Here is a 14662-nt window from a genome sequence, read left to right on the forward strand (position 1 = left end):
ATATATGCAGTGGGATGTGGGAGGGTGGTATGCTGCTGGTATATATGTAGTGGGATGCAGGGTGGTATGCTGCTGGTATATATGTAGTGGGATGCAGGGTGGTATGCTGCTATATGCAGTGGGATGCAGGGTGGTATGCTGCTGGTATATATGTAGTGGGATGCAGGGTGGTATGCTGCTGGTATATATGTAGTGGGATGCAGGGTGGTATGCTGCTGGTATATATGTAGTGGGATGCAGGGTGGTATGCTGCTGGTATATATGCAGTGGGATGCAGGGTGGTATGCTGCTGGTAATATGTAGTGGGATGCAGGGTGGTATGCTGCTGGTATACATGTAGTGGGATGCAGTGGGATGCAGGGTGGTATGCTGCTGGTATATATGTAGTGGGATGCAGGGTGGTATATATGTAGTGGGATGCAGGGTGGTATGCTGCTGGTATATATGTAGTGGGATGCAGGGTGGTATGCTGCTGGTATACATGTAGTGGGATGCAGGGTGGTATGCTGCTGGTATATATGCAGTGGGATGCAGGGTGGTATGCTGCTGCTATATATGCAGTGGGATGCAGGGTGGTATGCTGCTGGTATATATGTAGTGGGATGCAGGGTGGTATGCTGCTGGTATATATGCAGTGGGATGCAGGGTGGTATGCTGCTGGTAACATGCAGTGGGATGCAGGGTGGTATGCTGCTGGTATATATGTAGTGGGATGCAGGGTGGTATGCTGCTGGTATATATGTAGTGGGATGCAGGGTGGTATGCTGCTGGTATATATGCAGTGGGATGCAGGGTGGTATGCTGCTGGTATAATGCAGTGGGATGCAGGGTGGTATGCTGCTGGTATATATGCAGTGGGATGCAGGGTGGTATGCTGCTGGTAACATAGTGGGATGCAGGGTGGTATGCTGCTGGTATATATGCAGTGGGATGCAGGGTGGTATGCTGCTATATATGTAGTGGGATGCAGGGTGGTATGCTGCTGGTAATATGCAGTGGGATGCAGGGTGGTATGCTGCTGGTAATATGCAGTGGGATGCAGGGTGGTATGCTGCTGGTATATATGCAGTGGGATGCAGGGTGGTATGCTGCTGGTATAATGCAGTGGGATGCAGGGTGGTATGCTGCTGGTATACATGTAGTGGGATGCAGGGTGGTATGCTGCTGGTATATATGTAGTGGGATGCAGGGTGGTATATATGCAGTGGGATGCAGGGTGGTATGCTGCTGGTATAATGTAGTGGGATGCAGGGTGGTATGCTGCTGGTATAACATAGTGGGATGCAGGGTGGTATGCTGCTACCTAACATAGTGGGATGCAGGTTGGTATGCTGCTGGTATAATGTAGTGGGATGCAGGGTGGTACCTATGCAGTGGGATGCAGGGTGGTATGCTGCTGGTATAATGTAGTGGGATGCAGGGTGGTATATATGTAGTGGGATGCAGGGTGGTATGCTGCTGGTAATATGTAGTGGGATGCAGGGTGTTATATAATGTAGTGGGATGCAGGGTGGTATGCTGCTGGTATATATGTAGTGGGATGCAGGGTGGTATACCCAATGTAGTGGGATGCAGGGTGGTATGCTGCTGGTAACATGCAGTGGGATGCAGGGTGGTATGCTGCTGGTAACATGCAGTGGGATGCAGGGTGGTATGCTGCTGGTATAACATAGTGGGATGCAGGGTGGTATGCTGCTGGTATAATGCAGTGGGATGCAGGGTGGTATGCTGCTGGTATACATAGTGGGATGCAGGGTGGTATGCTGCTGGTATAATGTAGTGGGATGCAGGGTGGTATGCTGCTGGTATAACATAGTGGGATGCAGGGTGGTATGCTGCTGGTAACATAGTGGGATGCAGGGTGATATGCTGCTGGTATATATGCAGTGGGATGCAGGGTGGTATGCTGCTGGTATATATGCAGTGGGATACAGGGTGGTATGCTGCTGGTATATATGCAGTGGGATGCAGGGTGGTATGCTGCTGGTATATATGCAGTGGGATGCAGGGTGGTATGCTGCTGGTATATATGCAGTGGGATGCAGGGTGGTATGCTGCTGGTATATATGCAGTGGGATGCAGGGTGGTATGCTGCTACCTAACATAGTGGGATGCAGGGTGGTATGCTGCTGGTATATATGTAGTGGGATGCAGGGTGGTATATATGCAGTGGGATGCAGGGTGGTATGCTGCTGGTAACATGTAGTGGGATGCAGGGTGGTATGCTGCTGGTACCTAACATATGTAGTGGGATGCAGGGTGGTATGCTGCTTGTATAACATAGTGGGATGCAGGGTGGTATGCTGCTGGTAATATGCAGTGGGATGCAGGGTGGTATGCTGCTGGTATATATGTAGTGGGATGCAGGGTGGTATGCTGCTACCTAATATATGTAGTGGGATGCAGGGTGGTATATATGCAGTGGGATGCAGGGTGGTATGCTGCTGGTATATATGTAGTGGGATGCAGGGTGGTATAATGTAGTGGGATGCAGGGTGGTATGCTGCTGGTATATATGTAGTGGGATGCAGGGTGTTATATATGTAGTGGGATGCAGGGTGGTATGCTGCTGGTATAATGTAGTGGGATGCAGGGTGGTATATGTAGTGGCATGCAGGGTGGTATGCTGCTGGTATATATGCAGTGGGATGCAGGGTGGTATGCTGCTGGTATATATGCAGTGGGATGCAGGGTGGTATGCTGCTGGTATATATGCAGTGGGATGCAGGGTGGTATGCTGCTGGTAACATGTAGTGGGATGCAGGGTGGTATGCTGCTGGTATACATGCAGTGGGATGCAGGGTGGTATGCTGCTGGTATATATGTAGTGGGATGCAGGGTGGTATGCTGCTGGTATATATGTAGTGGGATGCAGGGTGGTATGCTGCTGGTATATATGTAGTGGGATGCAGGGTGGTATGCTGCTGGTATATATGCAGTGGGATGCAGGGTGGTATGCTGCTGGTATATGCAGTGGGATGCAGGGTGGTATGCTGCTGGTATACATGTAGTGGGATGCAGGGTGGTATGCTGCTGGTATATATGCAGTGGGATGCAGGGTGGTATGCTGCTGGTATATATGCAGTGGGATGCAGGGTGGTATGCTGCTGGTATATATGCAGTGGGATACAGGGTGGTATGCTGCTGGTATATATGCAGTGGGATGCAGGGTGGTATGCTGCTGGTATATGTAGTGGGATGCAGGGTGGTATATATGCAGTGGGATGCAGGGTGGTATGCTGCTGGTATATATGTAGTGGGATGCAGGGTGGTATATATGTAGTGGGATGCAGGGTGGTATGCTGCTGGTATATATGTAGTGGGATGCAGGGTGTTATATATGTAGTGGGATGCAGGGTGGTATGCTGCTGGTATATATGTAGTGGGATGCAGGGTGGTATATGTAGTGGCATGCAGGGTGGTATGCTGCTGGTATATATGCAGTGGGATGCAGGGTGGTATGCTGCTGGTATATATGCAGTGGGATGCAGGGTGGTATGCTGCTGGTATAATGCAGTGGGATGCAGGGTGGTATGCTGCTGGTATATATGTAGTGGGATGCAGGGTGGTATGCTGCTGGTATATATGTAGTGGGATGCAGGGTGGTATGCTGCTACCTATATATGTAGTGGGATGCAGGGTGGTATGCTGCTGGTATATATGTAGTGGGATGCAGGGTGGTATGCTGCTGGTATATATGCAGTGGGATGCAGGGTGGTATGCTGCTGGTATATATGTAGTGGGATACAGGGTGGTATGCTGCTGGTATATATGCAGTGGGATGCAGGGTGGTATGCTGCTGGTATATATGCAGTGGGATGCAGGGTGGTATGCTGCTGGTATACATGTAGTGGGATGCAGGGTGGTATGCTGCTGGTATATATGCAGTGGGATGCAGGGTGGTATGCTGCTGGTATATATGCAGTGGGATGCAGGGTGGTATGCTGCTGGTATATATGTAGTGGAATGCTGGGTGGTATGCTGCTGGTATATATGCAGTGGGATGCAGGGTGGTATGCTGCTGGTATATATGTAGTGGGATGCTGCTGACAGTGGGCTAATCATTAGCATATGATTTGTGGGTCAAATGTAAAGTGGACCACCACCATGTGTTTGTGTGCACGTGTGTCGTGTCCCACCGCTCCTCTAACCCCTGCATGTCACAGCTCAGATCTGTGTCCTGCCCCCACCTGCTGTCACCTAGGCGATGACGGCCTGTCCTATGAGAGCCCAATAGATGGTAGCCAATTAGACTCTCCTCCAACTGTCACTTCACTGTCCCCATGGTGATACAGCCTCTACTGTTCACTCCCTAACTGTCTCTGAGACTACTGTCTGTCACTCTTTCCTGTGCTTGGTGTGTTTGATTACCACCTGTAAGGTTTGTGTGTGTGTCCTTCTCCAGGAGTGGCAGAGCAGTTTGCTATCGCTGAGGCAAAGCTGAAAACCTGGACCTCTGTGGCTGATGACCAGAAAGACGATGACTAGGAGTTCCTCCAGAACAATAGAAACACACTCTCTACCCACAGCTCAGGTAAACACATGCATACAGTACACATCACCCAATATTCCTTACCTTTGTCATACTCATTGTGTTTTCAGTCATCAGTGCCACCTAGACTGTGCTATGCCCCAATATCTCTCTTCTTTCTTTCCCTGTTACTCACCCTCCCCTCATCCCTCCATCTCTCTCGCCTCATCCCTCCATCTCTCTCGCCTCATCCCTCCATCTCTCTCGCCTCATCCCTCCATCTCTCTCGCCTCATCCATCTCCAGGTGTTCTGACACTTTGATTCTCCCTCAGACTTCAACGTCCAACCACGAGCCCCGAGTGCCATTCCAGGCCAAGACAGACAGCTTTGAAGTTCTAGCAGAAACAGCCTGCACTGTGATAGGCCCACATCTCAGAACAACCCGCCTACTCCAGGGGGTGACCGGGCTAGCCCATTCCCTAGTGGATGGTGAGGATTAGCCTGCACTGTGATAGGCCTACATCTCAGAACAACCCGCCTACTCCAGTGGGTGACCGGGCTAGCTAGGTTTGACTCCTGCTATTCAACCTCTCACTCTGAGTTTCTTAGAGAGGAAGAAGAGGATAGGAGTGTGTTTCAGGGTAGAGAGTGGCTCTCCGACAGAGGCTCGTCAGGCGTGGCTTCGTTCCATTCAGAAGCTACGGTGGAAAGCATTTAAATGTGATGTTTCATCTTGTAGGTGTACACCTTGGATAGTCTGTCAACTCTTAGAAACACTTCCTTCAGAAGTTATTCACACCCCTTGACTTATTCTAGATTGTGTTGTTACAGCCTGAATTTAAAATGGATTAAATAGAGATTGTGTGTCACTGGCCTACACACATTACCCCATAATGTCAAAGTGGAATTATATTTGTATATATATATTTTTTTAATTAATAAAAAATGAGAAGCTGAAATGTCTTGAGTCAAGGAGTACAAATCTGGAGTAAAAATCTACTAAAGTCACAAATTGCATGGACTCTATGTGCAATAAGTGTTTAACATGCTTTGAATGACCACCTCATCTCTGTACCCCACGCATAAAATGAATTGTAAGGTCCCTCAGTCGAGCAGTGAATTTCAAAAGCAGATTCAACCACAAAGACAAAAGAGGTGTTCCAATGCTTCACAAAGAAAGGCCGCTATTGGTAGATGGGTAAAAATAAAAAAGCAGACATTGAATATCCCTTTGAGCATGGTGAAGTTTTTAATTACTCTTTGGATGGTGTATCAATACACCCAGTCACTACAAAGATACGTGTCCTTAACTCCGTTGCCGGAGAGGAAGGAAAGTGCTCAGGGATTCTACCATAAGTTTAATGGTTGTGAAAGGAGAAAACTGAGGATGGATCAACAATATTGTAGTTACAAATATAGTTGATCCATCCTCAAATATTCCGAAACATCTTGTTTGTAATACGGCAGTAAAGTAAAACTGCCAAAAAATGTACTTTATGTCCTGAATACAAATGCACATTACTGAGTATTTTCAAGCATGGTTGTGGCTGTGTCATGTTAAGGGTATGCTTGTCATCAGCAAGGACTAGGGAGGTTTTTTTTAGGATAAAAAAAAACAGAATAGAGCTAAGCACAGGCAAAATCCTAGAGGAAAACCTGGTTGTCTGATTTCCAACAGACACAAATTCACCTTTCAGCAGGACAATAACTTAAAACATAATGCCAAATATATACTGGAATTGAATGTTCCTGAGAAAATCCATGGCAAGACTTAAAAATGGCTGCCCTAGGAATGATCAACAACCAACTTGACAGAGCTTGAAGACACTATGTAATTTAGTGATGTCTGGCCTTTACTTATTATCCTTCCTTCCCTTTGTCTCACTTTCTCACAATCTTTGCCAATGTTACTATGTATTTGAGTGTTGAAACTGGATTACTGAGAAAGGTTTTGAATACTTCTGTGAAGTTTTATTTCATTGGTTCTCTATGGATTGTTAGACCATGCTGTGAAGTCATGTCATGGGGTTTGTCCTGGATAAATAAACATGATTAAAAAATTAAATAAAAGATTTTCACTCTTTGATCATTTGCCCAACACACAGAACAGAGTTACATCTCAAAGTTTTGTTAATTTAATCCATCACTGATGTACAAAAAACAAATTGTCATGTTCTCTGAAAAATAACAATGGCTGTTAATCTCAAATGCATATTCTCCTATGCACAAGAGTGTGCGTAGATTTCCGTCAATCTATTTTCATATGTACAACGCATATACAGGCCGGGGCAATATAAAGAGAGAAACGTCGGACTTATTGCTTAACTAGATGTTCTGTTAATTAGCTTATTACTCTACATTAAACTATTTTTACATATTTTACATGGCGAGCACTACTTCACATTCTATCTGAAGACAAATTATTGCACAGCTGATTATTCTTTAAGATGAAAATGTACCAGTTGTGATAGCATAGTTTTACATAGTTTTGAGCCATAATACATTTTAATTCTATTGTCAAGTGATTTAATGATTTAACATGCGTCTTGAATGACAGTGGAGAACAGTCACACACAGTTTAATCTTTCAACCAAGGCTTTTATTGCTTATCTGCAGACGTGGAGAGTTATGACTGTGCTTCTAAGTTGGTAGTACATATTTCTAAAATGGTTGTGATGCCAGGCAGACTGTATAAATCATTTTCAGTGTGTGTGCGCGCTATGTCTTAGGAATATTATTTTGTATGTTGGTGAACAAATATGTATTACTACGTGAGAGTGTGTGTGTGCTTAACTTCGATGTATTCTGAGTTTCACTGTTGTCTCTCCACATAACCAAACTTTCCTGTCATTAACACTAAAATCATTCCAGAGACATATTGTACAGTAGGAACAATGATGTGTGAAAAATCATTACCTATCGCTAGGAACGTAATGATACAAAATGTACTGTGACCAAAACACTGTTACAAGAAACTCTCTAACTTCTGTCCTACGACCTTAACGCCAGACAAGGCTACATGTACTTTGAGTTAAATGCATGTTAATTACAATGATCTTTACAAATGTTCTTAAACCTGTGCATTTTATGACTGAGCGATGCCAATGTATTAGTCTTTTCTCAGCTGCCTTAAGGTGGTTACTTAACATTTTGTCTTAAATATCCCTTTTCCATCCCACTTTAAAGTCCTTTCCTCAGATATGAATGTAGCTACCATGTAAATACAGCACTTAGATTTTATAGGCCATTTAATCCAAAGTGGGACACTCCTTTCTCTTCCCTCTCTCTATCCCTTTGTCTGGTCATGTTGTTCCTTCTCACCCTCTCTCTATCCCTTTGTCTGGTCATGTTGTTCCTTCTCACCCTCTCTCTCACTCATTTGGGGTAAAGTAGTGTCAATACCAGATGGCTGCATGGGCAATTCTAACAATCCTAAACCCTGTAGAAATAGCACTTGACCTTGTGGGGACTAACAAAATGTCCCCAGTTGGTCATATTTTCGTTCGTTTACTATTGTTGTGAGGACTTCTGGTCTCTAAACACGTCCACCCAAACACACACCAATACATCGTGGACACAGACATCCAGCTTGGAGATTGAGGTGAAAATGACCTGTAAGGTTGTAGAATCCTCAACAAACCATTGAATCGTCCGTCACCCCTTCTGTCATTCCGATTGGTCCTCAGTGGTACTTCACTCACACTGCAGTTCTGATTGGTCCATTTGCTGTATGTTCTCGGGCGGGGTTCCAAGTTCCTTCGCCGGCTCCGATTGATAAGTCTCAGGGAGGTGGGGGTGGTCAAAATCACAGGCTAGCTCTGATTCGTCAGTGTGGGAAGGGCTGCACTCTAAGATAAACTCTTCTGTTTGGTCCTCCGTTAGTGAGAGGCTTTCCTGAAGAACCAATTCCGATGGCAGGTCGGTATTGTCAGCGGGGCTGGTTTCAAACTCCAAATCTGATTGGTCCTGTGTGAAGTGGACAGGACTCTCCTCATACATATCGTTCAATTGGTCCTCCATGTCAGGCGGGGTGGGGTCCCGTGGTAACGAGAGGCCTCTGTGGCGGTTCCAAAGCTTGTGTAGCTCTGTCACCTCCGAAACGTTGGTGGTGTTATTGCCGCTGTCACGGAAACTGGCCAGTGGGGGGCGAACTTTCACTCCTGTCACGGTCACTGAGCCTTCTATGGCCTTACGAAGCTAGATATTGGACAGAGAGAGGAGAGGTAGAGATGGAGGAATAAAATAAGGAGCAAGGATGGCAAAAGTTGAGGGAGAGGGTTGAAAGAAGAGTGGAGAGAGAGGATGGAACATTGTGGAGTCATTTTGGAGTAAACAATGTGATTCATATTACACTTTTGATTAGATCTTCAAATTTACAGGATTGTTGCCAAGGCAACCTTAATCTGCAGCAATTTCTGTAATGAGCAAATTGATTAGCCTGAGGTTACTGCTGATTCATGAAGCGCAATATTGTCCTTAGAACTGATCTAAGGTGATGACAATATTCAAACACAATCACAGCCAAAGTAAACAGGAAGGTTTCCTGTGATGTGCTTGTTGGGATTTTAAGATGAACTGCCCTCAATCACTCATAGCATGATGACAACAGTGTGAAAATAGAAACTAATCAAACTACATGACATCACAGTGACATCAGAGTTCTAGTGCACAGGAACACCCACCTCCCTAAGGGAGACGACTCCCACCAGTCGTCCAGTACTGGTCACATAGGCATGGTCCAGCCCCAGCAAAGAGAATATGGTGTGAGTCTGAAGAAAGAGAAGGAGAAGGAGAGAGAGAGCACGAGACAGAGAGGGTAGAGCAGATTAGAAGGAACAACATGACCAGATAGAGGGATAAAACAAAGGAGATAGGGAAGAGAAAGGAAGGTCCCACTTTAGATTAAATGGCCTATAAAATCTAAGTGCTGTATTTACACTGCCGTTCAAAAGTTTGTGGTCACTTAGTAATGTTTTTGAAAGAAAAGCACGTTTTTTGTTCATTACAATAACATCAAATTGATCAGAAATACAGTGTAGACATCGCTAATGTTGTAAATTATTATTGTAGCTAGAAAAGGCAGATTTTTTTTATGGAATATCTGCATAGGCGTAGATGCCCATTGTCAGCAACCATCACTCCTGTGTTCCAAAGGCACATTGTGTTAGCTAATCCAAGTTTAGTGAAGTGAGGAGGCGACTCTGGGATGCTGGCCTTCTAGGCAGAGTTGCAAAGAAAAGGCCATATCTCAGACTGGCCAATAAAAAGAAAAGATGGGCAAAATAACACAGACACTGGACAGACGAACTCTGTCTAGAAGGCCAGCATCCCGGAGTTGCCGCTTCACTATGGACATTGAGACTGGTGTTTTGTGGGTAGTATTTAATGAAGCTGCCAGTTGAGGACTTGTGAGGCGTCTGTTTCTCAAACTAGACACGCTAATGTACTTGTCCTCTTGCTCAGTTGTGCACCGGGGCCTCCCACTCCTCTTTTTTTGGTTAATGCCAGTTTGCGCTGTTCTGTGAAAGTAGTACACAGCATTGTACGAGATCTTCAGTTTATTGGCAATTTCTCGCATGGAATACCCTCATTTCTCAGAACAAGAATAGACTGAAGAGTTTCAGAAGAAAGATCTTTGTTTCTGGACATTTTGAGCCTGTAATCGAACCCACAAATGCTGATGCTCCAGATACTCAACTAGTCTAAAGAAGGACAGATTTATTGCTTCCTTAATCAGAACAACAGTTTTCAGTTGTGCTAACATAATTGCAAAAGGTTTTTCTAATGATCAATTAGCCTTAAAAAATGATCAACTTGGATTAGCTAACACAACGTGCCATTGGAACAAAGAAAATGGCTTTTCTTTCAAAAACAAGGACATTTCTAAGTGACCCCAAACTTTTGAACGGCAGTCTACATGGTAGCTACATTAATATGGGGGTATGGAGAGAAAGAGAGAACGAGAGAGAGAGAGCAATAGATGACATCCATTAAAATGTCAATGAGAACAAATGGACTATTCAAAAAATGTCAGTCTAGTGCAGAGCCTTCTATTTGTAATGGAAGGCTCTGGTCTAGTGGAGCTGCGTGCCATCACATTTCTGTCACCAACCCCATCAATTTAAAGGGACGTCAATTAACAATTTACTTGTTGCCTGGTATTAGATTTGAGTCATTTAGCAGACACTTATCCAGTGGATACACTTAAGCATTATAAACTAAAGAGTTCCTCCAAAAATAACAGATGACAGCTAGGTTGGTTGTGCAGATTGATAAGGGTTGATTGACAGGTGAACTGATGATGACACACCTTATGCAGAGACGTCCGCTCCACCAGCTGAAAAGGGGCTGGGTCAATCTTGCAGTTGTTGAAATCCACTGGCTCGTCCAACTGTTGCTCCTCCCACTCCGCTATCTGTGGTAGGGGATTCAGAACTCTCAACCAATGAGTGGGTTAGATTAACTTCGCCGGGCGCCCGTGTTGGAATGTTTTGCACCGGCTGAAACTTAATTACATTCAATTTTTTGAACCGGGTTGCCTGCCGGGCATGAGCCATTGTGCCCCTCTGTGTCCGACAGTGAAGTGGGCTCAAGACAAAGGTGATAAATAAAATGTGTAGTAATTAGTCGGTTTCTGTGTTTTCCCATGCTAAAGGGATCGCTTTGGATCAAATATGTTTTATCTGCCTTCCCAATGAAAATGTGTCAGAAAATTCTAACATTTATTTGATGGAAAAGAGATCTTGTATGACTCTGGACAATACACCACGCTGCCTTGTTGACAAAATCCCTTAATGATGACCGTCTAAAAACTCATACAACCAATCACTACATTTTAAAGTTATTGACAGTTAATCAACTAGTGTTCAGTCTTACTTCGTTTGTGGTCATGTCATCCTCGACTTCAGGAGACTCCTGAAAACAAAGAGAGACAGTGGTTACACCCCAGAGAGGATTCTACTGCCCAAAAGCTAGTTTTAGCATGGGCACCGCCATTGAGTACTTTCACCCTGTTTAAGTAGTCAACTGGGTGGGACTTCCAGAAGAATCACATAATTCCATCCAGGTCCACAGGAGGGATCAGCCAATGAATTATACATGTGATAAAACATTCCATAACTGCAGGATGCAGTAAATCGCCAACCTTGTTTTTTTACCTGTTCAAACAACACACTCGAGGGAGCATTATGCACCCTTTCAGTTTGTTTACCAAGTAGGATGTACTGTTTATCTTTGTTTTATATGTAATGTAAGTGCCTTACTGTGTTTGGACACCAGGAAGAGTAGCTGCTGCCTTGGCAACAGCTAATGGGGATACCTAATAAATACAACAACAAAAAACTAATAGAAGTAGTAGAAGAAGAAAATGGACTACTTCAAAAATAGAGAGCAATAGTTATGGCATCTTTTTGTAGGCACGAACGGAGGCTAACTCTGCCATGGCTCGTTGGCCAAAGCCTATGAGGAAATTATTATTTTTATTTTTGTATTATTTTTAAAATAAATGCTGAAAATCAGGTCTGTGGTAAACACAGGCTTAAGAGATCTTATACGTTTTGTTCTATGAGATAATCTTCCTCAGCTAACATCACTTTTTGTGAATTTGCATTTATGTAATCAAGACAAGCACATAAAGGCTTCATAATTCCTAAACGTCATGTTAACTGAGTGATATTATCTCATAGAAAAAAGAGGACCCGGGCACGCCCCCATTCTCATCGACGGGGCTGCAGTAGAGCAGGTTGAGAGCTTCAAGGTCCTTGTTGTCCACATCAACAACAAACTAACATGGTCCAAGCACACCATGACAGTCGTGAAGCGGGCACGACAAAACCTAATCCCCCTCAGGAGGATTAGGGTCCTGGGCATGGGTCCTCAGACACTCAAAAGGTTCTACAGCTGCACCATCGAGAGGTTGCATCACTGCCTGGTATGGCAACTGCTCGGCCTCCGACCGCAAGGCACTACAGAGGGTAGTACAAACGGCCTAGTACATCACTGGGGCCAAGCCTCCTGCCATCCAGGACCTCTATACCAGGCGGTATAGTGTACTACACTTAGGTTGGAGTCATTAAAACTTGTTTATCAACCACTCCACAAATTTCTTGTTATAGTTTTGGCAAGTCAGTTGGACATCTACTTTGTGCATGATACAAGTATTTTTCCCAACAATAGTTTACAGACAAATTATTTAACTTATAATTCACTGTATCACAATTCCAGTGGGTCAGAAGTTTACATACACTAAGTTGACTGTGCCTTTAAACAGCTTGGAAAATTCCAGAAAATGATGTCATGGCTTTAGAAGCTTCTGATAGGCTAATAGACATAATTTGAGTCAATTGGAGGTGTACCTGTGGATGTATTTCAAGGCCTACCTTCAAACTCAGTGCCTCTTTGCTTGACATCATGGGAAAATCAAAAGAAATCAGCCAAGACCTCAGAAAAAATATTGTAGACCTCCACAAGTCTGGTTCATCCTTGGGAGCAATTTCCAAACGCCTGAAGGTACCACGTTCATCTGTACAAACAATAGTACGCAAGTATAAACACCATGGGACCACGCAGCTGTCATACCGCTCAGGAAGGAGACACGTTCTGTCTCCTAGAGATGAACGTACTTTGGTGTGAAAAGTGAAAATCGATCCCAGAACAACAGCAATATACCTTGTGAAGATGCTGGAGGAAACAGGTACAAAAGTATCTATATCCAAAGTAAAACGAGTCATATATCGACATAACTTGAAAGGCCGTTCAACAAGGAAGAAGACACTGCTCCAAAACTGCCATAAAAAAGCCAGACTACGGTTTGCAACTGCACATGGGGACAAAGACTGTACTTTTTGGAGAAATGTCCTCAAGTCTGATGAAACAAAAATAGAACTATTTGGCCATAATGACCATTGTTATTTTTGGAGGAAAAAGGGGGATGCTTGCAAGCCGAAAAACACCATCACACCTGTGAAGCACGGGGGTGGCAGCATCATGTTGTGGGGGTCATTTACTGCAGGAGGGACTGGCGCACTTCACAAAATAGAGGGCATCATGAGGATGGAAAAGTATGTGAATATATTGAAGCAACATCTCAAGACATCAGTCAGGAAGTTAAAGCTTTGTCGCAAATGGGTCTTCCAAATAATGACCCCAAGCATACTTCCAAAGTTGTGGCAAAATGGATTAAGGACAACAAAGTCAAGGGGAAGTCAAGGGGAAGGACTGCCCGTTCCATGATCTCGCCATCACGGTTGACAACTCCATTGTGTCCTCCTCCCAGAGCGCTAAGAACCTTGGCGTGATCCTGGACAACACCCTGTCGTTCTCAACTAACATCAAGGCGGTGGCCCGTTCCTGTAGGTTCATGCTCTACAACATCCGCAGAGTAAGACCCTGCCTCACACAGGAAGCGGCGCAGGTCCTAATCCAGGCACTTGTCATCTCCCGTCTGGATTACTGCAACTCGCTGTTGGCTGGGCTCCCTGCCTGTGCCATTAAACCCCTACAACTCATCCAGAACGCCGCAGCCTGTCTGGTGTTCAACCTTCCCAAGTTCTCCCACGTCACCCCGCTCCTCCGCTCTCTCCACTGGCTTCCAGTTGAAGCTCGCATCCGCTACAAGACCATGGTGCTTGCCTACGGAGCTGTGAGGGGATCGGCACCTCAGTACCTCCAGGCTCTGATCAGGCCCTACACCCAAACAAGGGCACTGCGTTCATCCACCTCTGGCCTGCTCGCCTCCCTACCACTGAGGAAGTACAGTTCCCGCTCAGCCCAGTCAAAACTGTTCGCTGCTCTGGCCCCCCAATGGTGGAACAAACCCCCTCACGACGCCAGGACAGCGGAGTCAATCACCACCTTCCGGAGACACCTGAAACCCCACCTCTTTAAGGAATACCTAGGATAGGATAAGTAATCCTTCTCACCCCCCTCTTAAGATTTAGATGCACTATTGTAAAGTGACTGTTCCACTGGATGTTATAAGGTGAATGCACCAATTTGTAAGTCGCTCTGGATAAGAGCGTCTGCTAAATTACTTAAATATAAATGTAATGTATTGGAGGGCCATCACAAAGCCCTGACCTCAATCCTTTAGAAAAATTGTGGGCAGAACTGAAAAAGTGTGTGCGAGCAAGGAGGCCTACAAACCTGACTCCGTTACACCAGCTCTGTCAGGAGGAATGGGCCAAAATTTA

General features: G+C 45.0%; 1 protein-coding gene across 1 annotated transcript in view; it reads right to left on the reverse strand.

Moving 5' to 3' along the window:
- Positions 1–4789: 4789 nt before the first annotated feature.
- LOC118375248 (chloride channel protein 2-like) overlaps positions 4790–14662 on the reverse strand; it is a 118754-nt gene continuing 108881 nt past the window's right edge. The window contains 4 exon segments of the mRNA XM_052463588.1: positions 4790–8669; positions 9155–9241; positions 10783–10887; positions 11349–11387. Of these exon segments, the coding sequence (XP_052319548.1) occupies positions 8166–8669; positions 9155–9241; positions 10783–10887; positions 11349–11387 (735 nt within the window). The 3' untranslated portion in view covers positions 4790–8165.

This window comes from Oncorhynchus keta, chromosome 15 (assembly GCF_023373465.1).
Source record: "Oncorhynchus keta strain PuntledgeMale-10-30-2019 chromosome 15, Oket_V2, whole genome shotgun sequence".
NCBI classification, from domain to species: Eukaryota; Metazoa; Chordata; class Actinopteri; order Salmoniformes; family Salmonidae; genus Oncorhynchus; species Oncorhynchus keta.